The 12,296-nt window shown below is 39.6% G+C and overlaps 1 protein-coding gene across 7 annotated transcripts in view; it reads left to right on the forward strand.

Moving 5' to 3' along the window:
* The window catches only part of MET (MET proto-oncogene, receptor tyrosine kinase), an 89,597-nt gene that overhangs the window by 62,703 nt on the left and 14,598 nt on the right, over nt 1-12,296 (forward strand). For all 7 annotated transcript variants that reach the window (XM_063396715.1, XM_063396717.1, XM_063396716.1 and 4 more), the window contains 4 exons: nt 2,215-2,433; nt 8,230-8,376; nt 10,357-10,513; nt 11,352-11,492. In XM_063396715.1, coding sequence (XP_063252785.1) covers nt 2,215-2,433; nt 8,230-8,376; nt 10,357-10,513; nt 11,352-11,492 — 664 coding nt within the window. The remainder of the gene's footprint in view (nt 1-2,214; nt 2,434-8,229; nt 8,377-10,356; nt 10,514-11,351; nt 11,493-12,296) is intronic.

Below are 12,296 nucleotides of genomic sequence, written 5' to 3' on the forward strand. Positions count from 1 at the left end.
AATATGATAGATATCTTAACGAATAGTCATATCATGGAAAAGTATGGCTTGATCATCCATTATACTAATGATGCATCTTATTATTTCCATACTAATTCAAACTAATTTCTAGATCTATGTGATAGAACAAAGCCTGAGATATGGTCACTGGTGTATAACAAGGTATTCAAAAGAACAGTCTGATACTGTAAGAAAATGGAGCAAAAATCTGCCTTGTTTTGTGTCCCACAGTTTACCTTGTTGACATGGGGTTTACAAAACTATTTCTGAATTTCTGCTAGGAATATAAATGGGCTGTTAGATACACAGGTGCAAGTCCCATTAGCATCACAGAGAGCTCCACCAAGTTATCTGGCTGAGTGCTGAACTCACAGACATGTAGGAGCTCTAAAACTGTAATGTTCAGAATGTTGCAAATGTTTCCCTTGGCAGATTCTAGATTTCACAATATTATTCACAGAAACATGAATTGCTGTGGTGATAACAAAAAGCCCTGATTTGCAGATAGCTAATTTAATGCAACTTTTCAAACTAATGTGAGTGTATGGCTGATACAGCCTGAGTGGTTATGTCACTGATTTGAAACAGCAAAATTACACTGCATTAATTTAAACTAATTTCAAAGCTCCTTCAGGCAGCATTTGATAATGAGAACAAATTAATTTTGAAAAACAAAACAGAAAAATATATATTTTGGCCTTATCTAAATGCACAAAGTTATTCAAGAGCATTGTTGATCTTCCAAGGAAATCTCTTGTAGAACAAATGTAAGATTTACGATGATGAGGAGCTTAGCCCCATTCTTTCTGGGACACATATCAGATACGCTTTTTTATATTTTTTAAAAAAAGAAAAGGTCTGATCTGCTTTCAGGGCACAGTGCACAAGGGACTACTTACAGAAGGTTTGTAGAGTAGGAAGAGAAGGATTTCTGTGGAGCTGAAGCAACTCTGTTTGTGCCAGAAGTCCTTCAACCGTATCGTTGGTAGGAGCAGGAAAGGCAGGCACAGGGCAGGGAGTACACGAAACAGTGACAGACAACCCCTGTGCAGTTTGTGTGCTGCAGCCCAGCACGCACTGTGCCTCCCACTGCTGATTGTAGATGTGCTGCTGGCACTGTATGCAAAGTACTCCTGTAGAAACCTTCATAGTCCAGACAAAGTTGACTCTTCTAGAGCACCATTTCTCTAACTAAAGATTAGATTGTTGTCTAAAGTGGATCAGGTGAAACCCATGCCAGATGAGCTGTTGTCCCACTGTAAGCTGCAAAGGCACTTCAGACAAGTCCTGCATTTTGTACTGCACACCCCCATTGCACACAGCATCCTCTGGGAGGTCTTCTGATCATGGGGTGCACCAGCAGCTTCCCCCCAGTGCAGGCTGTCACGAGGAATAGTGGCAGAGTGAGGGGCAAGTGTGGCTTCATGCCTGTTGTCAGGCAGCTCCTGCACTGCAGTGAGGGGCAAACACCTTATCCCTCCTGGTCTGAAATACAGTGCAAAGCGTGTCCCACAGTCAGCACTCTCAGCAGGAGCTTGCACGAATGTGTACCCAGGCACCAAGTGCCACACTTCTGGGGCCTTAAATATACATTTTTAGAAATTAGATACACTTGTGCTGAGCTTTTGTGGCCCAGAATCCACAGTGGCTTTGGCTCTAAAGCCCTTTCTCACCGGTCCACAGTGCCTTTCTGGAAACATAGCACCTTAGCTGCACTGTGGGTAAAAGTGCTTTACTTCTGTTTACCACTGTTCCAGTTAGCATTGTTGGCTTTTACCTTGTCCTCTGGTCCATTACTATTGCTTTGGTAGTGAAAAGTGCTGCAGTCACTGTGATAGGCTGGGTAAGCTGAACTATGACTGCTCAGTACACTAGGCTAGCTTCCTGATGATCCTTGGCTTTGAAAATCATTTTCCATTAATTATCTGCAAAATATTTACTTTAAAAGTGCTGTGAACAATCAGGCCAGGAAGCTTGTTTACTTGAACATTTCCTCAACAAGAGTACAAACACCATTGACATAAAGTTTTTATGCTTTTCTCCCAGCTCTACATAAACGTTGTGTAGCACTGATCAGGATTTTGCTTTGGCTAAAGAAGAACAAGACCCTTGCTGTTTATTTTTTCAATATATGTGTATTGTTAAAGAAAGTTGCATTAATCAGTGACTTCCTATGCGTGTACATACTGCAATTACCTCTTTTTTTTCTTACAGGCATGTAGGCATCGCTCTAGCTCAGAGATAATCTGCTGCACAACACCTTCCCTGAAAGCTTTCAATCTCCAACCACCCTTTGTAACCAAAGTGTTCTTTATTTTTGATGGTGTCAGCTCCATGTACTTTGACTTTGATTACGTAAATAATCCTGTATTTAAGCATTTTGAAAAGACAGTGTTCATCTCAAGAGGCAACCAAAATGTTCTGGAAATTAAGGTAAGAAATGCTGAAATAAGTTTTTCAATTATTCGCAAGTGCACATCAGCAGCACAGCGTGGAAGAGACGTTTTGATGAAATAAAGGAAGCCCCAAGGAAGCAAGGGCAGAGGGATCACTGTGTTCAGTACTGCATTCACCCGAGCCCAGTTGTCACAATTTAAAAGACACCGAGCTGAGAACAAAGATATTCAGGGTGGTTGTTGCCATCAGGTGACGTGGGAGAGGGGCTTTCCTTGTCCTCATGGGAGGACCACGCTGCATCAGCTTCTGATTGCAATAAGCTGTGCCACCAGCTCAGGATTAAACATGGCCAGCAGCCCAGAACCTGAAGTATGTGGTCGGAGCACAAGCCCTGGCTCTTACTGTCACATGGTTGTGTGTTCTTCCTCACAAAATGTGGTCTGGCTTCTTTGATTCTCTTGAGCTGAGGGAAACTCTGGCCTGTGCACAAAGCCACTCATGAGGATCAGTCACTGCTGTAGCCTAAATATTTATGGATCCATGAAAAATGCAAAGTTGATGCTGAATGCCTCCTCAAAGTGCACTGAGAGTAGCCTACATAGCACTGAGAAGCATCTCTTAGGAATTTGGGGCCCTCGATAGCACAGGTCACTCTACTACAGTGCTGTGGAGAAAGTTTATCCATTTTGCAAGAGTCCAATTTCTTGAGGTATAGCTTTTTCTGAGTATTAAATAGAAAAGGTATAAATATGGGTATTCCTAGTTTACAGTGAAAGCTTATGAAAATTTATTGGTATTTATATGTTATTTAGATAGATACCTATAATTTACATAAAATATAATTGATAAAAATGTTTTATGGAAGACAATCAGTCTTAATGCTTGGGTCATCTCTTTGTGTCACTCCTGCAAAACTCTGTAAGCCAAAAATATCTCCCTCACCACAATGAGGAAATCTTGAAGCCTAAGGTCTTTGACTCCAAGATGGTCCAGTGGCCCAACCTGTGGGTTGCAAGACATCAGAAGGATTATTTCAGAGTTCCTGTCAGCCATGCTGGGTTCCAGTCAAACTCTGAATATCAATCCCTCTCTGCAAAGTGTTTTGGGCAAATACCAAAGGATAAATGGTCTGATTTTTACTTTCTACACTGTTTTTTCTGCTTGGAGCTCTTAGCCATACAATCACTTCTTCCTCAATGCAGAGCAAATCTCTTGTTCAGTTATGGAGAAATGCTAGAAAGAGTGTGGGTCAACAGAGAGCTGGGAATATATAGCTGCTGCATGGCTCAGTGCCTCTGTGCAATGACAGCAGTGTTTTCCAGTATTTTCCAGGTCATGCATATCAACCAGTTGGAAAGAGGACTAATTTGGGAAAAAATTCAGAATAATGTAGATTGGAAGGAACCTCTGGAGGTCTTCATAGTCTAACCTCATTGCTCAAAACAGGGCTAAATTAAAAATTAGGTCAGGCTGCCTATGGCTTTGTGCAAATGAGTTTTGAAAATCTCCAAGAATGGAGATTCTAGCTTTAAAACACTTAGCTCCACTAGCCCTGCATTGTGTGAGTCTTGACCTTGTACTTAGGCTTGTACTTATGCTTAAGCTCCCCTCCTAGCTCAGTGACCCTCTTCTGTACTTTGTCCAGTTTGTCAGTACCTCTCGTTTTCTGTGGAGTTCAAAACTTGACACAATTCTCAAAGTATGGCTCCACAGGTGCTGACCAGAGGAGAACAATCACCTTCAGTCTACTAGCTTTGCTGCTACTAAAATGCAGTATAAAATGCTGAGACTTCATCACTAAAGTGACATACTGCTGCCTAATTTCACATTATGGTCCAGCATATCAGTCATTTTCCTAAGTCTGATATCATTTGAAAGCTCAAAGACAGTGCATCCTATCCCTTTGTACAAGTTATCAAAAAAGATTTTGAGCTGTATTGGTCCCAGTATCAGCCATTGACAAATGAAGATTTTATCTCTGTCCAATATGTTTTTCACTCATTTTATATACTATCCACCCAGTCCATACCATCCTAAGTTTTTCTCATTGTTAGGAGAGATTGTGTTACAAAACTTGCTAAAACTGAGGTCCACTTGTCCAATGCTCCCCTTTTATCTAGAGAGCCAGTCCTGTCTGCATAGAAGGTTGGCCAGGCAAAATGCACTCTTGGGAAACCTGTGCTGGCTGTTCCCAGTGGTGTTCTTGTCCTCCCTCTGCCTGGAAGTGCATCCACAAGGACTTGCTCTATAACCTTCACAGACACTGAGGGTCAGAAATTAGTTGGTTTTTTAACTGTCTCATTTGTTTACTCTTTTATTCCCCCTGAAGAACTCTCTGGTGCTGTTTATTGCTGGGAAAAAAAACATTTAGATAAGAAAGGCTGGCTGAGGATTGTCATAGTGGCAGGTGACCAAAGTCACAATTTTGTAGTATTGACCTGTAGTGATGGCACCCAAGGCCTAATGCCTTGGTCCCTAAGGCTAATGTCCTGGTTATTTCCTGACAACCAGCTGGAGAACAGCATTAGTCAAAGCTGGTCTCCTAGAATGAAGGCACCAATTTAACATCTTCTTCTAAATGGAATTAGTTATAGTGGGGTGCTTCTATCAAAACAGTGAGACAACTTTCATAAATTATAGTCAGGAGCCAAAAGAGCATTACAAGCTATATTGGCAACACTTTTCCCTCACCCCATACCCACATTCAAAAATACACACACACAAGTTTACATGCCTCATGATCATATTTTGTGCAGTAATTAAGCAAGCTCAGCATGAAATTAAATGGCAGCTTGCTTCAGTGAACAGTCTGTTCTACCAAACCAAAGTTCTTTTATCTCTTTCTTAATTAGTTTCAGAGGGGTGGAGGGAGCTTTTATCACAAGTTTTTCAATCTGACTAATCTAGTGTGACATATTTGGCTTCCATCAAATGACAGTGGGTACCGATTGAAATGTTCTATTTGGTTTCCCCTGATGACCACAAGATGTTTTTGTAAGAAAATGTTATACACAAGAAAACATTAGGTTTTCTATTTAAAACACAGGGCGCTGTGTGCCACAAATGCCAGTCCTTGCTTCAGTGCCAGCCTCTCAACATCCCACATCATCACTGTCTTCCTCTGACGAGTACGTGGCTCTTTCAAGGCTCTTGGTGCCCCAGTCAGAGGGGTCATGATAGAGTGGTACCAGACAACTCTCTGCTTCAACACCATGAAGACACTACTTCAGAAGGGCTCCCATCTCCTGCCAACATGGAAAGCTGTCAGGGCAGGAGAAATTCTGGTGTTTCACTCCTGAGTCTGCTGAAAAGTCCACTTGCTGCCTCCACCAGAAGTCGTTGATCCAGACTTGCAAACTGGGCTGCTGACAGCCCAGAGCATTTAGCTGTGGGGGGAAAAAAAAAAGCAAATCCACAAAAACAAACGAAACAGACAAACAAACAAACAATACCGAAGCAACATATAAAAAAGAAAAGCATCTTTCTTCAGTTAGCCCAGAGGCTTGGTCTGTGCTGGGGCTGTGATTGTTCACTAAGCTGGTGCGGGAACACTGTGCATTATTCTAGAGGAGGCCTAGGTATGGGCTACCAGAAACTAAAGAATATTTACAAATATAAATCTTCCACTAGCGAGATACATAGCACAGTTGTAATTCAATGTGTAACAACTGGCATGCTACACAGCACACCTGAGATCTTGGCTGTGTTCTGGCACTTATGTCTTAAAACTCAGCGTAGGACAAGATTTACGAAATTGCCTACTCTATTCTTAAGCCAGTGCAACACATTCTTTATGAGACTGTTTTAAGAAAATCTTCTCACCTCTTTATAGGTCACTCTATGGTCAACCTTCTTTCACATTGCATAGGAAATTGTTAGTCGTAAAATCTGGTCCAAAAGAGAGCAATATGGAAACTGTTGTATTTTTGAGCAAGCGGAATAGGAACCTCTGCAGCTGAAGTAATTCCTCATTCTTCCCAAGTCAACCTCAGTGACCCAAGCAGGCTCACTCTATTTAGGAGCCTCAAAAGTGCTTCTGACACCAGTGTCAGAATTTCCACACCTTAGCTGGTTTATTCTTCTGCTGTTTTTAGACTTCTATCCAAGTTACTCCCATCTCTAAAGCTGTGAGATGGTTGTGTTATCAGATTGGGCTGCAACAGCTACCCAGTACAGCTTGAAGAATAATTTCTTCAGCTTGCATTCAAAGGCATTGCTCAGCAAGAAGGGGATAATACACATTTGAAAAGAGGAAATTTTTTTTCCAGTTCTTACAGGAACTAGTTTCCTCCTTTTCTTAAAATTGTAGGTAAATTCTGTTGTCCCGAGAAGAGCAAAATCACTGCTGAAAGCCATTTGAAACTCTTAATGTATTTAGATATGATAGTGAATATATTTGAAACAATAATATATTAATGGTAACATAATGGTCATACTATAAGTAAAAGCTACCATCTTTACAACTGGCTAAAGACCACCTTAGGAAATATCAGTATGATTTTTTTTTCCATCACTTTTGGTGGAGAATAAATTCTAGGCTGTGGTGTAGAAGAATAGACCACTCAACCACACTCTCCAGGATCATATATTTATTCTGAAGATGGAAGAATTAAATTCAAGTCTTTTGAGGTACATCATTCAGAGGAAAGATTTGAACATGAATGGCTCACAATCTCCCACAAGTCTCCATACTAATAAGCAATAAGCATTCATATGCTCCCTGGCCCAAGAATATTTTCTTACTTAACACCAAACAGAATGTCTTCGACTAGACAGAAGATAGATTGAAAAATGGACTTTTATGGTCAGCAGTTAAAAAGCATTTACCTGGGGTATGGCTTTGCCATCAAAATAGGACATTAAAATAGCTCTCCTATATGTTTATTACAATTTTCTCAGGGTTCAGTCTCATTCTGAAGCAGATCTAAAACATATGCCAAAGTAAGATGATTTTTTGCCCCTCAGAATGGGATTCTTGTTTCCTTTCCAATATACAAGCCTTTGCAGTGGTGTCAGCTCCCTTCTCATGGAAAACTCCCAGATCCAGCCCATATAAATAGCCTGTATTAGTCCCATACTCCCTTCTCCCCTTCAAATCCCACTTAACATGCCTCTTCTTTCATCTTGAGCTGGGCAGTACATGGGCTGGGGCATCTTCTTAAACAGAGATGCACTCCTGAGCACAAAAGATGCTAAACTTGGCCTTTGGATTCTACTGTCACAATATCAGAAAGAATAATTTTTCGTCTAAGCCTGGGATGTGAGAGCAGGTTTTCTGGGTAAGAAGTGTACTTTTCATGCCTCGTCTTTCCCCAGGTTTTTTCCTTTTTGGTCTGTGGAACTTGATTTTAACAGACTTGTGTATTATTATAATTAATTATTTCTTTTTGAAAGCTTCACTTCTGCTACCAGAACCACTTGCAAAACAAAATGTTTGAGATGCCTTTAGCTTGTGGATAATATAATGCCAGTTTTGTGTAAACAACAGTGTTACATAATGTGTCCTTTCATGTACAAATTATGCCAAAATCTAAACAGGACCAACAGGATTAATCCCTCAGACATTTACAATTTCAAAAGTCTGTATGAGCTGTATGAGTGTTAGTAACAGCTGATTTTATCTATACACTTTACCATCCTACAGTGACTTGTCTGTCAAATTCACATTTATATGAAATAAGCCTATACATGCATATTGACAGGACAGTGTAAATTCTCATTAGTCTTTAATTTCACAATTTATTTTTCATTAAAAATATTTTCCAAGCTTGTAGCTACTTAACTTTTATGAGATGGTTATGTAATATGAAATTGATTTTTTTTTTTCCCAAGGGAAATTATATTGATTCAGAAGCTGTTAAAGGCGAGGTGCTAAAAGTTGGAAATAAAAGCTGCGAAAACCTTCTGCTGCAGTCAGAATCAATTCTGTGCACGGTTCCCAGCGATCTCCTGAAATCCAACAGTGAGCTAAATATAGAGGTGAGGCAACTACACCACACATGAGATATTAATGCCATTTTTATTATTATTCACAGTGTCACTGTTGAACCAATAAGCTTTAAGCCTAAATAAAATTTAAGCCTAAGCCTGTGTTTACAGAGATATCTCTATCTCTGTTTGTTTGGGATGGAAATTCAAATAATATCTGCTATTTAAAAATAAATATGATCGTCATTGTTGTTATTACCTGTTTATGCAAAGACTTTCTGGAGCCTTAGGCACAAAGTAGGACCCGATCTAAGCACAGAAATAAATTTTACAGTTATTAATCCAAACACAAGAGGAAACGTTGGGAAGAATGAGAAACTATAATGGAGTAGTTTTAGTTTGGAACTCAGAAGCCCGTTTTTTAACAAAACATTCTGCTGCAGTCAAGATGATCAAATCTTTCCTGAAAGATTTTTTTTTGTCTGCACTTTATAATTTCATTTCAGTTCTTTTTGTAAGAAGAAGACACTTAGGACAAATGATTGAGTCATTGCTTTAAAGGGGGTCTCATTAGAGTCATTCAGTGTGCTACTACAAATTTAAATTGTAAACATACTGATTTATAGAATAAGACATAAATCTTTCAATACATTTGTATTTTTTTAAATATATAAAAAAAGGACATTGGAATGGGATTACCTTTAAATTATGAAACTGCACTCTGATTCATTGAAAACAGTGAAGACTGCTGGTCATGTAAGTGTGGTTGGGATCAAAGTCTATGTAAGCTCTTTGAAGCAGGGACATCTATTTTTTCTATGTCTTTATGGCATTCATCTCTCAGGATCCTGGGCTGTGAATGATATTCCTGTGTGCTACTGCAATCTAAGTAAACAGTAATAACTAATAAGATTTATTAATATGGTAACTAGTAATTTATTTTAATATTAATTTCTTTTTTTAATTAAGTATTCATTTTCTTGGATACATCAGGCAAACTATAAAATTAGATGCAGCTCTCCTCTTGGTGCAGGTCTCCCAGACTTCTAAGCCCCTAGTTTCATACAATACTTGTGCACAGGTTGCATTCAGTTAATATGTTGTATTTTTACACATGCAACTAGGACTAAAGTATTCAATAGGTTCTACTATGTGAAGTTTTCTTAACCTCTAAGAAACAGATATGTGTGACACGCTTCATGCACAGAAAAGAACAAAATATGAAGGGGTTAAATGAGGTTTCTACTTGTTTACTGGCAAGGAGACTCAGAAATTGTAGTCTGCCCAGCGAAGAAGAAAATTTGCTCTTTTGACGGGCAAATCCATCATTACAGTACCCAGAGGGATGAATTCCACAGGAGGAAAAGATGGCCAAATGCATTCCAACTAACTGAGCTAGTGCTATGTGACCTAAAACAGTTTTTCCCTGTTAGTTGGCTTGATGTTTGTTTGGTTATTGGTTTTGGGGGTTGTTTTTTTGTTTTGTTTTGTTTCTTTAAACTGTCAGCAAGCTCGAAGCTGGCAAGGGACAGGCTCACGTGACCTTGGGAACTAAAATACAAGCACATTGTCAACAAGAGAGTGAGTTTGATGTTACAGCATATTTATGCCAGAAGGACACACATTAAAGACAGTTGGGCTATTTTTTTTAATGTACATCTCAGCCTGTATAGCCATAGGCCCATTCTGTACACCATATGAGTTAAAAGTGTGAATTCAACATTTTGAATTAGCATCTGGTAACAGTGGAACCCTGTTGTCCAGAGTGCATCTGAGTGCATGCTTTGTGTGTGGTATATTAGTTACAGAGCTGCGTCACCAGCAGAGCTCTTGAAGGTGAGAAATGAGCCATAAACATGTAGATCTGTTTTTATGTACAGCAATATAACAATTTCTCCACTCACAGTGTCTTAGTACAGCGTCACAAAATCATACATATGGGACATATCAGCTCATACTTTAGTACTAATAATCTAGTTCTTACTTGTCTTTGGAAATCATTACACTATTTTTTTTTCTTTGTTATTTCAGTGGAAGCAAGAAGTTTTGTCAACAGTTATTGGAAAAGTGCTGATCCGGCGAGATCAGAACTTCACGGGACTAATTGCTGGAATTCTTTCAACATCAATCTTAATTTTTATCTTTTTGGTGGTTTTCTTCTGGAGAAGGAAGAAGAAACAAATAAAAGGTTCATCGTAGTCGATCCGATCCAATAATTCCATTATTATCTTAGATTTTTAAAACTAAATTTTAGTTTAGACATAATTTTATGCTTTGCTTAACTGCCATGCATTGCCCTGTTGTAACCTGTCAGCAGAGGTTTCACAATCACATCCCAATGTTTAGTTGCATTTCAGGGCTTGGCAAGAGCCTGAGCTGGGTGAAGGGCCATATTATGCCTTAAGCAGAAGGATTTCTGAGGAACTCTGAGCTATTAGGAAAACTGAGTAACTTCTTTTCCCTGATCAGCTTTGGAAGAGAGGATAAGTAAATGACATGCATGGAACCATGAGTACTTCAGCTGCATCCAGTTGCCTTGCATTCATTCCTCCAGGCTATGCCTGAGTTGTGCAAGACACAGAGCGCTGCGGTCTCCTGGTCTCTTCTTACCCCAAATCAGGAACTGATTTGGTTAGACTCTGGTTCTTCTCTGACCCCTGTGTCTGTGTTCCCTTCCAGTGGGAGCTGCCACACTGTGTAAGGTGAGAGGAGGAGGGAAGCTAGTGTATAACCAAGTCTTGTCCTGATGCACTGTCACAGTCAGATCATGAAGCTGGCCTTAGAGTCTTTGAAGCTGTCTTTATGTTCCAGTATAGCTAAGAATGGGTCTTCAACACAAGATTTTTATGCAGAAAATCTTGCACTGTAAAAATAGCTCAAGTTCAGGTCCTGCCTATCTCCCACAGCAACAACCTGACCCTCTTCCCAGCAGAGCAGAACATCTAAATTTAAATAAATAGATAAATCAATATTGGCATACTGTAAACATGAGGGTTTTCTAATACTGCGTTCTCCTCCCCCTTCAGATCTGGGAAGCGACCTGGTTCGTTATGATGGCAGAGTGCACACTCCTCACCTGGACAGGCTGGTGAGTGCAAGGAGTGTAAGTCCAACAACAGAAATGGTTTCAAGCGAATCTGTAGACTACAGATCAACTTTTCTAGAAGGTACGCCGCTATTAGGAATTGGTATGGAGGATATTTTACACATCTTGATTTTCGTGTGTCTTCAGATGATAGCTATTTTGATCAGTATCCTAATTTCAGTTTCTCATCTGATTTGTCTGTGTCTGCATTTTTGGGACTTTCATGTGTTTACAGGCTCGCTATTTTAACTGAGCTTCTCAGGTGCTTCCCAAGAGTAAGGTGCAAAGGATTTTTACTTTTATTCTGGCTGAAGGAATAAATAAAATATAATTAGTAAAAAACTCTATAAGTATGCTCCACAACTTTTTAGGAGCTAGTGTATATAGTGATTCTGTGTTGTCATAAGATCCATCACACCATGTGCAAATCCACTCTGAAAATACTGATCTTAACGATAACGTCAAGTGGACAGAGGTTTAGTGTGTCTCAGTGACCTCCTACAGTCATTATTACAGTTCTGTTGGCCCAACATGGGACAGGGCGTTTTGTAAACTGACACTCTTTTGTCTGTTAGTGCCCCTCCTGTAAAATGGGACATTGTATAATGCAGAAATGTTAATTTTAAACATTAAGCTAAAAGGATATGAAAACTGTGACAAATTGAATGGAGGTCCATGTGCACTGTCATGCCAATCTCAGGGGAAAATAATCCTATGCCAAATACATTTTTGTGCTGTACAATCTGATTTTAAAGTAGGTATTCTTCAGAGGAGGAGTCTGCTACACTTATCATACCATGCTAGGCTCCTTTAACACGTGCAGAGACCTTGTTCTGTGATTAGCATTAAAGAGCCTTTATCTATTAGGAGTTACTACATTGTGGTG

The sequence above is a fragment of the Prinia subflava genome, chromosome 4 (assembly GCF_021018805.1).
Source record: "Prinia subflava isolate CZ2003 ecotype Zambia chromosome 4, Cam_Psub_1.2, whole genome shotgun sequence".
NCBI lineage: Eukaryota > Metazoa > Chordata > Aves > Passeriformes > Cisticolidae > Prinia > Prinia subflava.